An 18,667-nucleotide genomic window follows, 5' to 3' on the forward strand; every position below is an offset into this window, starting at 1 on the left:
TCAATGCTTGTTACTACTGCTTCATGATTAAAGATTGTAACACAAAAAACATACCCAGAGTAATAGGCAGAGGACTTTAAGACAAAAACTTTAAGCACTGGTGCTTTAACACATATTTAAAGCCTTGATGCCATCCATCAGCCCCACCCGGCATTTATGACCTGTAGAATCACGGAGAGTCTTAAGCCCACAATCCACGATGCCATCAGTGATGTGTGAACCGACTAACTGTTAGGAAAAAGATTTTGTCCTAATGGGATAAGTGGCCTACCTTTCCTGTCCAGCTGTGTCCCAGAGCTGAAGGTGAACCTTGAAGGTTTTACCCGTGGTCGTCCCATTGGGGTTAGACGCTGTGTAGACCTGAGGAGAAAGAAATCGCACAATTTTAAATGAGATGACCGTTTATGAAAGAAAAGTCATTTATACCTGGTGTATATTACAAGACTTGCAATTAAAAACAAACAAACAAACAAAAACAATGACATTTAAATCAGTCGACCCAAAACTGACCATTACAACTGTCAACCTTCCTCAACCTTGAAAAATAAGTATCTCTATAAGGTGATTGGTGCACCTTTGTTTTGGGCTAGGAAAACAGCCATAGAGTAAGATTGTTCACTTGATAACAGTAAACTTCTTCCTCGTGATACTGTGTAGAGTTAGATTAGTCAAAGTTACTAATCTACAGTGGTGTGAAAAAGTCTTTGCCCCCTTCCTGACTTCTTGTTTTTTTATTACTATTTTGCAAAACTGATATTCTCCTTCAGGATGTTTGGTAGACATCAGAATTCATGGTTCCATTTACTGCAGCAAGTCTTCTAGGACCTGAGGCAGCAAAATGCCCCCATCACACTACCACCACCATATTTTACTGTCTTACTGACTTTCCACAGAGTATTTTTCCAAAGGTTTTGGGGATCATCAGGATGTTTTCTGGCAAATCTGAGAAGAGCCTTTATTTTTTGGATGTTATCCTGGGGTCTTTTATGACCTTTTGGATGAGTTGTCACTGCTGTCTTGGAGTAATTTTGGTCGGCCCCACTGCTGCAAAGGTGTGCTACCGTTTCATGTTTTCGCGATTTGTGGATAACGGCTCTCACTGCGGTTTGCTGGAGTCCCACAGCTTTAGAAATGGCTTTAACCTTTTCCAGACTGAAAAAAAAAAAAAAAAAAACAGACTGAGAGATCTCAGTTACTTTGTTGTTCATTTGTTCCTGAATTTCTTTGAAACGCAGCGTGACATCTGTCTTTTGAGGATCTTGAGGATTTTGATGGTCCACTTTGTCAGGCAGGTCACGTTTAAGGAATTTATTGATTGAGAACAAGTGTGGCAGTAATCAGGCCTGGGTGTGGCTAGAGAAATTAAACTCAGCTTTCCAAAGATGTGATACACCACAGTTAGTTTAGGATACAAAATACATAATATAAATACAATGAAATAAAAAAAACAGTTTAACTTTGGGATCTTTTCATTTGTATTTGAAGAACTATTCACCACCTTACATACCCCGCCTCCATTTATTCACCTCACCCCTGCTTCAGTGAATATTTCATCAGGTATGATGAAAACTCATGTGGACAGTGATCCTGACTGGGTAATGATGAAAACTTGTTTGCAGCAGCTGGCTGGTTATGTTCCTGTCACCACAGGAAGCTTCAGGCATCATTCACACCTCTGATTCTCCCTAATGTGACACACTGTCACATTTTCTGACACCCTTTTTAGACTGAGTTTATACAGATCATGTTTGAAACAGTTATATTTGACTTTATGGTGTTCTTTCATTTTTCAAGGTGATAACTGACCTTCAGCTCAGATGGGGTGACATGAAAAGACATGCACTCTGATCGAGGAAGTCTATTTGGATAACAGACACGTCAAAGTTTCTGTTTACTTTACACTGTGGAAAGTTATCAAGGTACTATTTATTGAACCTACTTCTTATAAAGTCGTGAGCTAAACACCAGAAACATAGTGCTGTACCTTTGTTTAACAGCATAGTGTTGCTTTGCAGTCATAGCGACTAGCTTGCTCCAATAGATGCATTGAAATGAAAGAATGATGACCGCTTTGTTGTGTGTGTGTGTGTGTTTCTTTTAATTACATGGCTTAAATCCATCTAGACATAGTCAAGAACATGTAGTGCCAGATTCAGTTGTAGTTCTCATTCAACTTGTCACATGCTGACGCATGAGCAGCACATTTAAGCTCACTAGGTATCCCATTGGCACGATTTTACAACATGCCCTAACCCTAACCATTCAGAGGATGGATAAGAATGGCCAGACTGCTCCAAGTTCACTGGAAGACAACAGTAACTCAAATAATAACTAGTTACAAACAAAGTACACAGAAGAGCATCTCTGAGCACTCAATACAAGTCATATTTGCCTGGTGGGATGAATCTCAATTTCTGCTGTGACGTTTCATTTTTCATATCATCTCACACCAGACATACCCCTGTGTGGTAGCCATACCACACAAGGGTCAACCTTATGTCTTTGGGCTGAAAGATGTGCCATTATACTACCCCAAAGCCAAATTCCTCCTTACATCAACAGTTTCTAGTCTTCATTTGTTTGTTTAATTTAAGGCCTATGAAAGATGCGCTGAACCGTGGCTACTATGGTTACAAGTCAGATTTCTGAGATAATAATCGAGTACTAAAACAGTCGGTAATGTGAGTTTCATAATGACTAGTACCCTGCTAGTTTTGTAATGCATATTAGAGGCCAGAAGAATCAAAAAGATGTGGGTCATAATGAGCCGTTTCCTCTTGGTATGAGCACCGAAGCACAGTTTACCAGAAGTGTTCACTTAATTGTCTGTCTAGGAGTCACGAAACTTTCATTTACAAACTCTGGTTAAATGTCCCATGGGATGAACAAACTGATCCACATTCAGCTTTCAGACCTCATGAGAACTCTGAGGAAGTACAGCTGCGAACTAAAGCTGTGATCACACATTTGTCTGCTTCTGTGTAATAATCAGATAGAACGGTTTGAAAACAAGGTGTGACCTTTAAACACACACACACACACACACACACACACACAAACAAGGTGATGAAACAATCAATCCTATGAGTCATCCGGAGAGGTGGGATTAAAGCAGCATTGTCTGTATTTCAGACCTGCAAAGGCAGCAGGGCACCAAAGTGACCAAACCAAGCTTCGCCCACTCTCTGATTCAGATAAGAGCATTCACAGTGAGATATTTGCACGTATTCATTTCGATGGTCAAGTATAGAAACTTTTATCAAGTCTCAGGTGAAGTTTAAAGTGGAACTCTACACAGAATCAAGTATGAAACTCTCAAAGATTATAAAAGGATTTTAATACAACAAATTTCTGGAATATAGCATGAGCGATTGGTCCTGCAGCATTAAAAGAGAAACAACAACAACAACAACAACAACAACAACACAGGAATTTAAAAAAAAAAAAAAAAAAAGTCTTCTGCCTCTAGAGCAACAAGAAGCTCTGCAACCTGTCATTCATCATTTACCCAAAACAACATCTCCTTCACTGTCAGTCCAAACATGGCAATAAATTGCTTCTGTCTCATCAGCCATCTTTCAAGCCTAAAACAATTTTTAAAAGACTGTCAACTTGTCAAGACATGTCACCGTCATATTTCTTGGGGTCCATGAGTGTCAGCTCAGGAGAAAAGCATCTTATTTAGAACTGTCACCACGTTCTGTCACTATAACGTTACTGGTTCTGTCAGTGTGTGTGGTGTAAGGATCAACTTGTACGAAGTACTTTAAGCGCAGAAGTAAACCAGCTCTTAACATTAGCAGAAAGTGATCACAGAGGGCTTTTTTCTAACAACAGTTTTACAAGGCAGCTATTAAGTGGATTAAAATAATATAATTTTGCAAATTAGATTGGGGAATCAGGTGGTCCGGAAAATAAACGGATAGTCCGCAGACATGTTAGCAGCTCTCTGAGGCTGTAGTTGAACATAGTGATGATTTAAACTAAACACCAGCCTTAATGATTGCTAATGCTAATGATGCTAATGATTAACAGCTGTTTACAATGAACCTCCTCACTTAAGGGTTTAACTATACTAATTATGTGCTGATAAATAACAGTATTCAAACAAAAGTAAAACTTGCTGATCAAACCGTGTTTGCAATATTACAATATGTTAATTGTGATATGTCTTATTAAGCAAATATTGCTATTCTTAGTGCCATATCTATGAAAGACCTTAAAGAAGATCTGTTACGCTTTGCATAATTTTCTGTTCAAACTAATCCTTTGCTATACAGCCTCAGAAGTTTTATTTTCTGTATGAAACAAACTGTTTAAGCCATTTTTCCCTAACTTTAAGCCAGCTTTTTTTCTTATTGGCTGCCAGAACAGGAAGTAGGTTGGGCATCTATGCTTACAACCAGAGAGTGTTCCAGTCACTGTTAAGGATCCTTAGACCCAGCCTATTCATTATGTCCTCTGTGGTGGACAAAAAACTGAAAGATACATTTTTTCTGGGTTCGCATTATTTAGAAGTTTGCTCACGTTTAACTGCAGATCATTGGTTACCCACTGGTTTGAGAAGTCAAACTGTGAATCTGTTTTTAAGCTGTGCATTTTTGCATTCTTGTTGTTTTGAAGACCAGAGCAAGGACTATCTGACTGTGAAAAACCCTCACACCACAAACTCAAAGAAGGGCTGTTTGTCAATCACGAGGTAGGCCAATGCTAAAGCACACCAATTATAACCCCAGGTTTTCAGTCTAAATGATCATTATATTATGTTCAATAAGACCCGAAATCGATTGATCGATTAACACCATAAACTTAACACCATATACAACCAGACTTATTTGTTCAACCAGATGACTCATCTGGAATGCAGGTTTTAAAGCACACTGGCTACATTTTTCATGTCTGCCTGAATGAACTTCTATTAGAAACCACGACTGCAACTTGGCACATGGTAGAGTAAAAAGAAAAAGAAAAAAAAAACCTATATGATAACATAACCATCCCTACCCAATTAGCTCCTGAACCTTTGTCTGCTGACAGCTGATAATCTCTCATAGTGCCCTTTGTTATCTGGCAGCATATGTTTTATAGCTATCAGATGAGTGCATCACCCAAACACCCTGCCCAGCGCATCCTAGAAAGTCCCCAAGCCACCTGAGCCTCCAGCACTTGATCCAGCCCTCACATAACTATCAAAAAGGAAGCTTAGGTTTAAAAGTAAAGAGGACATGTCCCCAAACTTGGGCTCAATCTTTGGAAACTAACAAGCACAAGTAAGCCCCCACTCTGAGAGCTAAATGCTTTCTTTGGAAAGCCTTCATTTATAAATACCACAGCAATTATGTTAGACGCTAACTAGTTAACGACCATCTTTTCACGGGTAATTTATTCCGGGTCATTTATTCCCGGCTGAATCTGACCCAAGTTTGTTTTCCTTGCATAAGTTAAAATAACATGACTGTAGAGTGACTCAGCTCAGCAGCCACTGTGGGAGAAAAGCAGCAGAAAACCTGGGCTTGATCTGACCCGCTGTTTGTGCTTTGATAACTAAAAGCTCTGGACAAATCAAACTGTAACTATGGTAACCAAAGTGGCTGCTAACTTGAGATGAAGATGAATTAAATGTTGTGTAAAACTACACAATCAAAAAGAAACTTCTACAAGCTACACACAGGGCGCACATTTGTTCGTAGGAATAATAAAAGGTAAGAACTCACCACTCTCTTTTCCCTGAAGTCGATGCCGACTGTGGTGATGAACTTGGGGTTGAACTTGTTGTCTGTATATCTGTACAGGAACGTGGTCTTCCCCACGCCGGAGTCCCCCAGGGCAAGGAGCTTTATAAGGAAGTCATAATCCCCATCAGTCATAGTGATGACCGCAATAAACCTGCAGAAAACAGAGTCACACAATCACGCACAGACCCACACACCAAATCCCAAGGTTTCAGCTTCCATGGGTATTCAGTTTGTCTGTGATAAAAACCAAGCCAGAAAAAAGGAAATAAGCGAGAAACAAGGAAGCCAACAAATAAGCTGAGGAACAGAACAAGGAGATGGCAACACAACCACACACACACATGCAAACACCAACTGTCATGTTGAATTATGGTGGTGGGGATCATGGGACTGTCCAGACCAGAATATGGCTTTCTGGGAAAATAGTAACTGTGTGAGAACATAGCTAAGTGGGAAAATATTTAAGAAAAGAAGAAATGGTGTAAGAGTGCAAAAAAAGAAAAAGGAAAAAAAAAGGCAAGCACACACTTTATATATTTTACAGACTATTTTCATTTTATGCAGTTTTAGCTAAAAAACAGTCAATGAGTTTGCTGTCAATTAAACGGGAGTTAAGCATGTCAAAACCAGTGGCACCACAATACAAACCCTTGTAAGAAACCTTTTGGCGTCGCATTTACATAATTTAGATAAGGATTTTGAAGATGCTGCTGACAGGCAGGAGGCAGATGACAAAGAAAAAATCATGGACATATAGTAAAGGACGACATGCAGAGAGATGGTGTGACAGAGGATGCTGCTGCCATAGTGACATGGATGCAGATGGTCGAGTGTGGCAAACCCTAAAGGAACCAGGCAAAAGAAGACAATAACAACCATCTTTTAACATACAGGCTTAATTTTAAGGAGGGACATAATTAACCTTTTCTAAACCAAACCAGTCACAAAGACCAAGTAAAACAAAGTATTGTTCACTTACCCAAAATGGTAAGTGAACAAAACTCTATATTGGACAAGCTTTGACCAGTGTTGGCATCATAAATAAATAAAAACACTACAATTGTTATTTTTTAATGAGTTTTTTAAAGAATTTAATGCACTATGCAATACTTATTTATCCCCTGGTGAAAGTAATTAGTCACACCATTCGTTATTTGGCTTTTTTATTACTTCATAACATTACCTCACATGCATCGTCACATGATTATCAGTAGACAATATAAACCTGAGTGCTTGAAAAGAAGGTGAAGAGACTTCTTTTTGGTTCATAAAGAGGTTTTCATCACCCCTCCAAAAGAGGCCTCTCCAGTTCTAAAAACCTGCAGAGGACACTACAGTGTTCAACTCTGTTGCAATTCAGCTCTTTTTATAACTTCACATTTCTTCGAGGCTGTCTGACCAACAACAGCACAGAGAGCCCACAGACTGACTGTACCTCATATTTGTCTCGTATTTTTTGCAGTGCCTCCATTAACAACAACAGTAAAAGTAGAAAAATGCAGAAACTGGAGTGGTTAGAAACAATTGCTGTGACGGTGCAGGCTCTGGCTGCTTGTTTGGGTTTGACAGACCAATTGCTTATTGAACCTTCACTGTCTATGCAGATGTTTGCAAATAGCCAATGTCATACTGGCAGCAGTGATTAGTTTGTCCTTTAGTTTGCACCCATCACACTTTTGTCTTTTAGTAACATAAAAATGAAAGTAATGTCAAAATCTACACTAATTAAATGCCTGGCCAATTCACCACTACATGGCTTCCTGGAGGATAATACTGTACTTTAGCCACAGCAGTCAAGCTTTTAGATCGGCTGTTGGCACGGTGACTGCTATTGTTACCTCACTTGAATCAAGGCTTCTGAAGCTTTAGCCATAACATGTTAAATGAGTTGCTTTCTGTGGATTTTGATGTTTTGTTTTTTTAAACCAATTGTTGTTGGTTTCAAATTATGTTCCCAGGACATTGATAAGGGCATCCCTCAAGGATTGATATCCGACCAACTACTTTGTACAGTGAACATAAATATTTATTTTCCAAGTGGACTGTAATGTTTTTTTTTTGTTTTGTTTTTATCTGCTCAAAAGCCACTTTGAAGCCCCACCATAAACCAGGAACTTCAATATTTCCAAAGTTCCAGTTTGGTCTGGTCATCCAGCATCATAAACACTTGTGAATTTAGCTTGCATAACAAAAATGTCCTACAAAAAACAAAAAAATAAATAAAAATTTAACAATCCTATACCAAAGGTCTTCATCTATTTCATATTATTACGACTACCTGTGAATACTGAACACTCTATAAATGTGTTTTTCATGTGAAATTCCTAATTGTGTAAATCATTCAGGTACATAGTGTATTGTAGTCTAGTGTCTGTCTGCCTCATGGCTAAATGTGGCATATTTAGAGAGAAGATCACAAGACTAAGATTTAGTCAGCTGAGAAGAAGCATGGGAAAAATTCTGCTTTATTATAGTGAGGGCAGTGATTTGCCAGGAGGTCAAATCTCCTCACAATAACCTCACTGTACCTCAGAGAGACAGTACAATGAGAATCAAGAGTAACATATTTATAACAGACTAAAGATGGTACACTGCCACTTAACCTGGATAGTGGATTTAATAAGCATCCACTTCCTTCTTTAACCTAATCACAGTTAGTGCTTCCCAAAAAGTTGATTCTGTTCATCTGGATTTAGCGTTTTCAGTGAGTATGGATCGAGGCAGTTAGCCATTTCCAGCCAGTTACAATAAAAAGGTGGGGGTGTAAATCTTTGTAAAGCTGTACAATATTTCTTTACATTTAACATTCATTCAAATGCATTTTATATTCCTTCTCATACAGTGGTGATGAGAGAAGTTCATTGATATGTCAATAGCTGAAAACTCAGCTATTGACACTTCTTAGGTCTGCCCCAGGACCACCTCCTGGTAGGACAAGACCAACGGCAGTGCCCAGGAAGGGGTCCTGGGTAGATCCCTGAACCACCCTAAACCTTCAAATCAATATAGAGGAATAGCAGCTCTCCTCCAACTCCCTCCTCACCTCATCTCCAAGACTCCACACATCCCTTAGAAGCAGCTCATTTTCACTGGCTGTGTCCACAATTTCTAACTGTCAGCCTGTATCCAGAACTTATGACTGAGGATGAGGGTAGGAACTTGACTCAGCTTTCTTTACTAAAACAGATCTGTATCTCACATCACTGGAGAAATCACACCAATCCATCTGTAAATCTCCCACTCCATTTGCTTTTTTATTATTGATGTAAATACAATTTACTTTTTGTTTTTGTATTTTCAGTTAGGTGAAACTAATTCGATGAAATTGCTCTGTTCACCAAAGAACAGAAATATATATACCAACAACAAGAGATACTGGTTTCCTACTGTTCACATTCTGGCACTGGAGAACATTCCATCTTCATAACAAGCAAAACCATAAACAAAAACAAAACAAAAAAGAAAATCACAAAGAATAGAAATGGCTATAAAGAGAGGAGAAATGGGAGCTTCTGCAAAGAGAAGAGATGACATGTGTTTGTATGAGGACACGTCGTCAGTGTTACTATCAAAAGGTCCATCAGGAAGTAGTGCTTTGCTCCTCCCCCTCTGTTATCGTTCATATCTTACTGATAACAGACTGCTTTCATTCTGACTCTGATGCACAAACACACGCAGCTGCATAAACTAAGAGCTCTTTAGTTTGTGGTTACGGGTATTCTTAAGACCACATTAACATATACTCTATGCTGAATATTTTAAGCTCCTAACATGAAGCACTGCTCCATACCGTTCCTAATGTAACAGCATACTTTTTGCATTTATAATTATCAGAAGACATCCTCCATGTTGTTTAAACGGTGAGAAATGAAACTTTATCAATCTGAAGCTAAAGAGTCTTGCTTCATAACTTTATCTTTACGACATGTGAGCTGCCTTTAGAGCACTGAGGAGGAACACATCAGAACACTGACTTCCTGTTCTGGAATAAACAGCCAGCATTTCTGACAATCTGATAAATGTATGAAGAAAAGTCACACTGACTGATTTTCTTTTCTAACTTTCTTTCCTGAATAACTCCAGCCAGGCAAACAAGTCAAAATCTGCAGAGCTAAATGTTTCCTTATCATCAGGGAACAAACTTTACCAGCATCCTGTGCCATGTGACTTATATGTTGATTTGGATGTATAAAAACAGCAAACCAAATGTTTTGAATATTTATTTTTCCAAATATTGAGAAATCTTGAGAATATTGAGTTTCTCATTAACTGTAGGAACATCGTGCATTTACTGAGCTTTAAAACATGCTTTTGAACAGGGGATTTTCTTAACCTTTAAAAAGACATTCAAGAAATTAGTTGTAGGTGGTTTCAGATACACTGCGTTCTGCACTGCCTCCATCACGGCAACGGTAACTTTTACCAAGTACACTATGTGCTAAACATAACCCGTGGATACCCTTGCATATAAGATTGCATATCACACCAGATTCACTTTGAAAGGCAACACCAATCACATAGACAATACTGAAGAGCATTCCCATAGAGATGGGCTCAGTAATCAAATCTTACATAGTAGTAATGATTAAATGCATTATTTATCCTCTTGGCTCCCCATCACTGTAATTAAGTATGTAATGGATTCACAATGTGGCCTAACAAAGTATCATATCCATCTATTGTCACAATGCTGCTTATACATTCAGGGGAATCTACACTTGTACAGTGAGACATAAATCCCTCTGGCAGACCCGGGGTGTAATTTTCACCATTCACTGCTGTGGTGCTCTTAACACTCGCTGACTTATTACACTGTACATTTAATGTGAAGGACAGAAAAAGAAGGTGGTGAAGTCTAGACTGTGCATAATACAACAGAATGTATTAAAACAACATTTGGAGGTGAGATTTCAAACCTGCCGACCTTAATAAGGTAGCATCACTGCATAAAAACATGTAAATCTCCCATAAACGACATAATGTAAGACAAAGGCTCTGCTTTGCTCTTTGGCCTACTTGCATAAAATCCTGTGTGTTCTTTTGATCAGGTCTTGAGCCTGTAGCAGTATGTACATATTCAGTTTGGTGGAGTTAGCCTGAGTTTTCTGTGGAACAGCTCCAACATTACCATTTATAATCACTTATTAAGTTAAATGTATACCTCTTTATCCTTACAATGCATTGCAATGCCTTATAAGCATTCCCTGAGTCTTGTAAATTAAGATTACTTTACCCATCATGAGCCATAGAGGTTTCAGGTCACAGTAAAGCAAATTTCAGCTAAATTTTCACCGCAAATCTTTCTGACAATTCATTTCAGTACAAGTCAGAAAACAAGTATATTCTTAATTGCAGGCAGTGAGTCCTTTGGAGGTCCTGGATGAGATTACCAAATAGCTTATTGGAACCACACTTCACATCATTCCAGTGTTTCCAACACATAGGTGGATAGGCAGTCCAGATACACTGAGCATTTTATTTATTTATTTATTTATTTATTTAATTTTTAATCTGTCCTAGACAACATAATCTATTTACCACTGGAAAGTTATCTCACTCTTATTTTGAAAGTTGCCGCTAACCAACATGCTCCAGTCTTTCCTGTCTCAGGCTTCCCTTCACACATGCTAGTCAAGCTCTTGTTGTATGCAGTCTACGTCACTCAGCCTGGATTTGACAGACAAATCAACCCTGATCGATGTCACACAAACTGTAATGTTTTGGAGTTTACATGGCGGCGATTTAGGTCTTGTAGGCCTGTTTGATGATGGCAAAAATCATAGTCCGAGAGAGATAATCATTTAACATGATTACAGGCAGAATTTAGAAAAAGAAATTTACTGAACTCTTAAAAAGAAAAAAAAAAGATGAAACTCGTGTTTTAAATTATGGGGCATTTCCTTGAACTTTAATTAGAATTCATGAATAAAATAATTAAATATGTCCCACTAAATTAAGTTTTAGAGAGGGGCACAAACAAAATAAAGGGATCTATAATAATAATAATAATAATAAGGATAAATATATAATGGAATTTGGGAGGTAAGGGAACCCTTAATAATTATTTGTTTTGTGATTTCCAGAAAACTGGCCCCATTTTGTAGTGATTAACACATGTGCTGGTTCAATTCTAGCCGGGGACACAAATTCCTTTTGGGGGTGTGTCAGAAAGTGTAAAACTCTGCCAAATCAAACATGCGGTGCTTCCCACTGTGGTCACCCCTTGTGACAAGGGAGCAGCCGAAAGCAGAATTATCAAGGCCTGTGATCAGTTAAACTGTGCAACTCCAACATTCACTGCTTTCTGTGGATTTAGCCAAACTCAATAAGATAAGAAGAAGCTTTTAGCTTCTTTCCAGCCTTCATGCACGTTTAAAGCTAGGCTAAATGTTAGGATTCCTTCAGTGACTCTAATCAGCATCAACACCTCACAATTAAATTGACCTGTTGGCTTGATGCAACCTAACATTGACCACGAACTGGCCTTTGTTACTGCAAAATTATTTGCTACTTTTTACCCATGTAGCCAATTTACTACTGTGTCTGCCATCTGTCTCGTCTTGTTCGTAATTCCTGTTTAATAATTAAAACCATTACCATGATTATAAATTACCCGAACATGTTGATAAGATGTGAAAGAGGTAAAGAGGAGGAGATCCAATGCTATTTTTCCAAGAAAAAGTATGCTTATTAATCCAGGTTTAACAGATTCATATAGAAATGTAGACAGAAACATCAGCCTGTACTTTATGTCGAACACTAAAACTCATTATCTGCAGATGGGGGGGAAGAAAAAAAAAAGCGTTTCATCTTTGGGGTTCATTAGATCTTTATACATAATGCAACCTTGAGCCTAATTAATTTCAAATTAAATCAATAAATAATTCATTTCAGTTTAATACATTTTCAACCAAACCCAAGTTGGATTTCCAAATTAGATTTACTCTCTCAGGACCAGATGGCTCTGAGCAAAACATCCGATTTTTGTGTCGAGTTTAGAGCTACCTAGCAGCATGTGAGTGTTCACAGTTTACATGACGAGATGAAAAGCAGTGAAACAAAAACAAAGCAAAAAAAAAAAATCATCAGTTAAAGGTTCTAGCAAAATGTATCACAATACATTTTTTAGATCCAACAACACTGGTTTTTACAGAGACACATCCCAACAAAAGGATGTGTAAAAATTTCCATTGTACTACTAAAAAGCAGCAGGACACTGATGACGGCCTATCCTGGGTTAATTATTTATCCACATTCACTGGGTTCATCTGTATCTCCTCGCTGCAGTTTAACCTTTACAACTAAACTTTAAGCATTAAAAATAGCAAGCCTCTGGAGAAGTATTTGTAGCTTATTAGCTATGTAAGGTTCATGTAACCTCGCCCTCTGATTAAATGCTTCGTAGAACAGACAGAGGCAGAAGTATAAATATCTCTTCCTCTTAGGAGCTCGGAAGGAAACACGTCTGGACTTCTTTAAGTTTCCTTGAAGACGTTTCACCTCTCATCCAAGAAGCTTCTTCAGTTCTAAGAGCAACTGGTGGAAAGCCCCAGATTATAAGACCCTAGGAGTGTCCCTAAGAGGGTCCTGGACCACTTATTGATCGTCAACCTAATCACACGAGCCAAGGTATGAAAACGGGTGTAGGTCACAATCAGCAATGGTTTCGGGTGAACTCATTGTGAACCCTACCCCCACCCTATTATGTGATTTACTGAGGTCAAAAGGCCCAGGATGTGAGTGGGCGTTAAGGCATCTGGGAAGGGATTATAGATGGCTGGCAATTGGTGTCATAGGCCACCACCTCTGTTTAAAGATGGTCGTTCACAGTGGACATAGATGGCTTCTTTCACTACTCTTTTGAACCATCTGTCCTCTCTGTCCAAAATGTGAACATTGGTGTCCTCGAAAGAGTGTCCTTTGTCCTTTAGATGCAGATAGACATCAGAGTCTTGTCCTGTCGAGGTGGCTCTCTGATAAACCTGCTACTGAAGAAGTTTGAGAGGCTTCTTCATCATATGCCTAATCATAAGCTGAGCTCAACATAGATTATAGTAAATACTAGTTGCCCAAATAAGCATTAACATGATCAGATAGGGAAAAAAAAGCCCTACAGAAAACACCCACTAGGATAGGCATTTTGAATTTTAATGTCAGACATTTAAATTTCACAATTTAAACTCCCAAATGGTAACATCATGTTTACCAGTTGCACAGGAGGTCAATCTAAATATGGAGTCAATCGAAATTTGTTATAGTAACTGAGCTAAAAAAAACACACAAAAAAAACAAAAAAAACTTGAAATATGACATCTTTATTCATTATGAGGTTGCCAGTTTTTAAATCTTTAATCTGTAATACCAAAGTAATACAGTGCTTGTTTCTTTAGAAACAATCGGGCAAATTTAGTCTTGTTTACTTTAATTGCATCTGTGCCCATTAGTAGCATTGTTATGTGCAATTTGTTCATTACATTAACCACTGAGAACAGCCATGAGCAACTACTGTATTAAAAAAATAAAAATCTATATATTTTATGTATTTTAATGTCCAGTTTGCATTAGAAACCATACTGACTGCATGGTGACCGCAGGAGAAAACTCATTTAGCTCGTTTAACGTAACTATTAAGTACACCCATAAAATGTTTCCTGTGAATCCTTTATGCAATTTAAAGCAACCTGAATCAAATAAAACCAAAGCAACAAAAAAAAAAGTAAAAAAAATAAAAATAAAAAAAAGAAACAAACAAAAGGAGACACCACAGAAGCAAAATGAAAGTAAAACAGAAAGTGTTGCTTTAAAAGCCAAGTACAACAGCTGAGAATTGGCTTACTTACGCCAGCTGTCCGTACTTGACAGAGAAACAATAATAAAGACACTCACTGTGAAAACAAAGCATTAACATTGGTGGAAAGAAAGTCATGTATTTTACTTTTGTCCTCTCAAGCTAATGTACCAATGTTTGTTTCTCAGTAAGCCTTTATTATTAGAAGCAGCAGACATTTGTCAGAGACCTTTGCATTTGACTGTTGTGGCCTCCAAATCACTTTAACCAGATCTGACTAATTTGTTTCCCATCTCTGCTGTGGACTCTGTTGAAAACCTGTGCTGTCATTAGCAATCTATTCTGTGGAGCCAAGCGATCAATAACCGCTAACATGGGTGAAGATTGACCCTTGATTATTCAATTTGCTCAGGCGTCCTCCTGGTTTATGTCTTGCATTGTTCCAAACCTTTCAGCAAATCAGACCCACTTAGCAAAACAGTGAGGCACATCTGGCACGGTGGAGCAGAAAGATCAAAAGCATCAATGTAGCCAAGAGGTCTAAAGAGTGCTGCTTTCATCACAAAAAATAACACTCTAAATTATGTCTACAGGAGTGAACTGCACAAACAACATTGGGAGAAGTGCATATAACGATAATACTGATTTTAACAGTACCACTAGTTTAACCAATAATGCTCAGAGATATGGTACTCGTCAGTTCTTATCTTTTAAGAGAATAAAAAAAACAAATTAAGAGTCAAGTAGACCTACATTACACCTTCCTTAATCTTTAATCCTAATGCTAACCTTATGGAATTAGAATATCTTATTTTATTTTGTTCTTCAACATCCCTACCAACAAGAAGAAACTTTCTGAATATTTTTGTATGCCTGTTGATCAGAAAGTCCTAACTTTCTCCATAACACTCAAATCCCTAATGATAACTTAGGCTTCATGGTGCGTTCATGAATAAACTGGAAGTTGGAATTTCAGAGTTACCATCCCCAATTTAAATCTACAACACCCCTTCAGCTTGAAAACTTAGAGCAGCCCCAGCAACTTTGAGTTATTAATCCAAGATGGCGGTACTGAATGTAAACAGTAGTAAAACTAAACTTAGTTTGATGTGCCACTTTTGTGCATTTTATGACTCACTAAATAAGCCGTATGCAGAGCACTAATCAGGCTCTATACATGAATGTGGTTTTTTTAAAGTTTCACCACAGCTCTTGGAGGAAGAAAGAGAGCAAAGGAGAATGCAAACTCCGGGCAATTGCAATAATCTGTTAGTAACCAGCTCAGCCACAAGTGGCTTTTTGTTGGAGCACCCTCTTTGTGACCAATTTTCAACTTCCATTAACTAACTTAGTGGCGGGCTAACAGGTTACAGCAAAAATAACTATCACCAGACTACAATGCAATCATTTAGGTGTCAGCAATACAAGGACATGGTTAATCCCCACCAAGATTATAATGCACTTTAAATAATAATATTCATGTATTTTGTATTTCACACTACCCATCTGTTTTTGTATTTAGCTACACAGACATAGCATCCCGTGGCTTCTACCCTATGCCTGTCACATGTCCTCTTGTGTCTCTGTTTGCATACCGAGTTGCTGTACTTAACTTAATAATATGTCATTAATGTCCTCTATGTCCCACTGAGGCCTTTGTTGGCAACATATTGACAGCAGTGGCAGTAGGTGGGTTTCAGAATCAGAGAAGTGCTTTACAAATTCATTTCAGTTTAAGAAAGGAAAATAAACCCCTCAGGGAACAAAAAATAAACTCAACAGTTATTGAGATAATTAAATCTGAACCACAGCAGCATATCAGCGTATAACTGGAGGAATAAAGTTCCACTTTGAATTCTGAAATTGCAGATGAGATAAAAACCTCTAAAAAGCCAATAATATGGCCAATCTCCTATTTGAATATCCACACATAAGGACTAGTGATCAGACAGATTGTGTTTATAGTAACGCAGTAAAAACCTGTGACATTTTCATCAACATCAATATGTTTGGCTGTACTCAGCTTGTAATACACAACAGTACACCCAATTCATGAAAGCATTTCCACCTGCTCACAGTCTGGCACATCCTTGCAGCCACATATCTTTGCAGTAATGATGGATAAACTTCAAAACAGAAAATTCAAAGGAGGAGAAGACTGAGGAGAATTTGACAAGGAATTATTTGCAAGCGCAGTGAAAAACAACCCCACAGCAATGAGCGACTAACAAGTCACACTATAACAAGAGAGTCTGTCAAGAAACCAGCAATCATCAAATTCCATTTGCAGAGCTCTTCGTGCCCTGCCGTGATAGAAAGAAATTCTATTACATCCAGCCACATGAAACCTGATCAAATACAAATCAGACCAGAATGCTGGAATTTAGACTAATGTGCAGAGACACAATTGAACATTGTGGTCTCATGACTCTAATAGTTGTGATGTGTTTAACTTGGTTATGTCCAACAGCTCTAGACTTGTAAACAGAATACCGCTGAGACTGCTGTGTATGGAGCTTTACACAAAGCATATTTGTTAAATAGGGAGAATCTGCTGTTTTTCCAGCATATTTGAGTGTTGCAACCATTGTATGATGAATGCTTACTAACCAAATGGTAAATGGCCTGTATTTCTGTATTCGCTTTACACGTCCAGTCATCCACCCATTCACACATTGGTGAGGGGAAGCTACATTGTAGCCACAGCCACCCTGGGGAGCACTGACAGAGGCGAGGCTGCCGGACACTGGCGCCACCAGACCCTCTGACCACCACCAGTAGGCAACGCCCAAGGACACAACGACCGAGACTGTCCAAGCCGGGGCTCGAACTGGCAACCTTCCGATTACAAGGCGAACTCCCAACTCTTGAGCCACGATCGAGCTAAAAACGCACATGTCGCTTTAATTTACTACTTACCACTATGTCATACATTGTCATTGGCAATAAACTTTTCTAGACATTACGCAGCCAGACTGCAACCCAAATGTTTACTCAGTCAAATTAAACATTAACCTGACAACAGTTACACAAAAGCAGCTCTCATTCCATCAGTTGCTACTTACAGCGTCTGGTCATAGTGAGCAGAGTAAAATCATCAGCTTCACTTTCAAACTCATCTCTCTCTTCACCACAACAGACCAGTTCCCTCGCGCATGAAGTAGCACCTGAGATACCAGAACTCCTGCTCTTGGCGACTCCTGACCAACCCAGCGGTGGCATGCCACACATTCTGACCACCAACCATGTCCTCACACTTGGAGATGCTAATTCTCATCCAAGCTGAGACACTCTGCTATACCCCCACCCCAGTGTAAGCTGCAGGTCATTGCTCAGTGGAGGCAACAGAACCATATCATCTGCAAAAAACAGAGATCCCAAGATCACCAACTCCTACACGTCACACCCCTTTGCTGCACCTACAAATTCTGTCCATAACAATTATAAAGAGAATCAGTGACAAATGGCACCCACAGCTGGTGGGTGAATCCAACACCCACCGAGAATCCAACGGGATTTATCCCCAGCAATGCTCTCACTACAGCTTTACAGCAGCCAACTTGCCTACACCAACAGACCTGATATGATACTGTTAGCATAACTAGCCTAAAACATTAATCACAGTATGGGTATAAATATTAATGTTAATTGTAGCACCAATGAGAGCAAGTGATCAATGACAGCAAAGGGTAACAATGTTATTTACAGTAAATGTTGTATTCAACAAATTAATGATTGCAACACTGTAATTTATGCAGGCAATGACCCTGAACTGGGACTGACAATGGCATAACAACATAGGTCTGTGCTCTCTGAGTTGTGGCTAACTAAGAACAGTACATTTCCATTCAAGCCGTCCTGATACATTAACCATCAAGGATCTGGAACTCGCAGAGCTAAAACACTAGATAAACTTGAATGCTACAAAATCCAATCCCTGAGGAGCCCCACCATCCTCCAATCTACTTCACTCAGCTTTGAAACAATCAGACACTGGTCCATTTTTCTCTGTATAACTAACTGTGTTTGACTTCTTTATCATTTTCCTTAAAACTCTGGCCTCCTTCATTGCTTATTGAGTTGACAGTCACGTGATTAGTCAGCTGATTGGATGTGTGGTTCTGCCATAAGCGAGAGTAGCAAA

General features: G+C 38.7%; 1 protein-coding gene across 3 annotated transcripts in view; it reads right to left on the reverse strand.

The window, feature by feature from the left end:
* Positions 1-18,667, reverse strand: part of rab27b (RAB27B, member RAS oncogene family) — a 97,652-nt gene that overhangs the window by 11,631 nt on the left and 67,354 nt on the right. For all 3 annotated transcript variants that reach the window (XM_085278953.1, XM_085278954.1, XM_085278955.1), the window contains 2 exons: positions 5,715-5,886; positions 272-360 (listed from right to left, as the gene is read on the reverse strand). In XM_085278953.1, the coding sequence (XP_085135079.1) occupies positions 272-360; positions 5,715-5,867 (242 nt within the window). In that variant the 5' untranslated portion in view covers positions 5,868-5,886. The remainder of the gene's footprint in view (positions 1-271; positions 361-5,714; positions 5,887-18,667) is intronic.

The sequence above is a fragment of the Mchenga conophoros genome, linkage group LG7 (genome assembly GCF_057382185.1).
Source record: "Mchenga conophoros isolate Kocher_MC1m ecotype Shallow Benthic linkage group LG7, M_conophoros_male_GT1.1, whole genome shotgun sequence".
Taxonomy (NCBI): Eukaryota; Metazoa; Chordata; class Actinopteri; order Cichliformes; family Cichlidae; genus Mchenga; species Mchenga conophoros.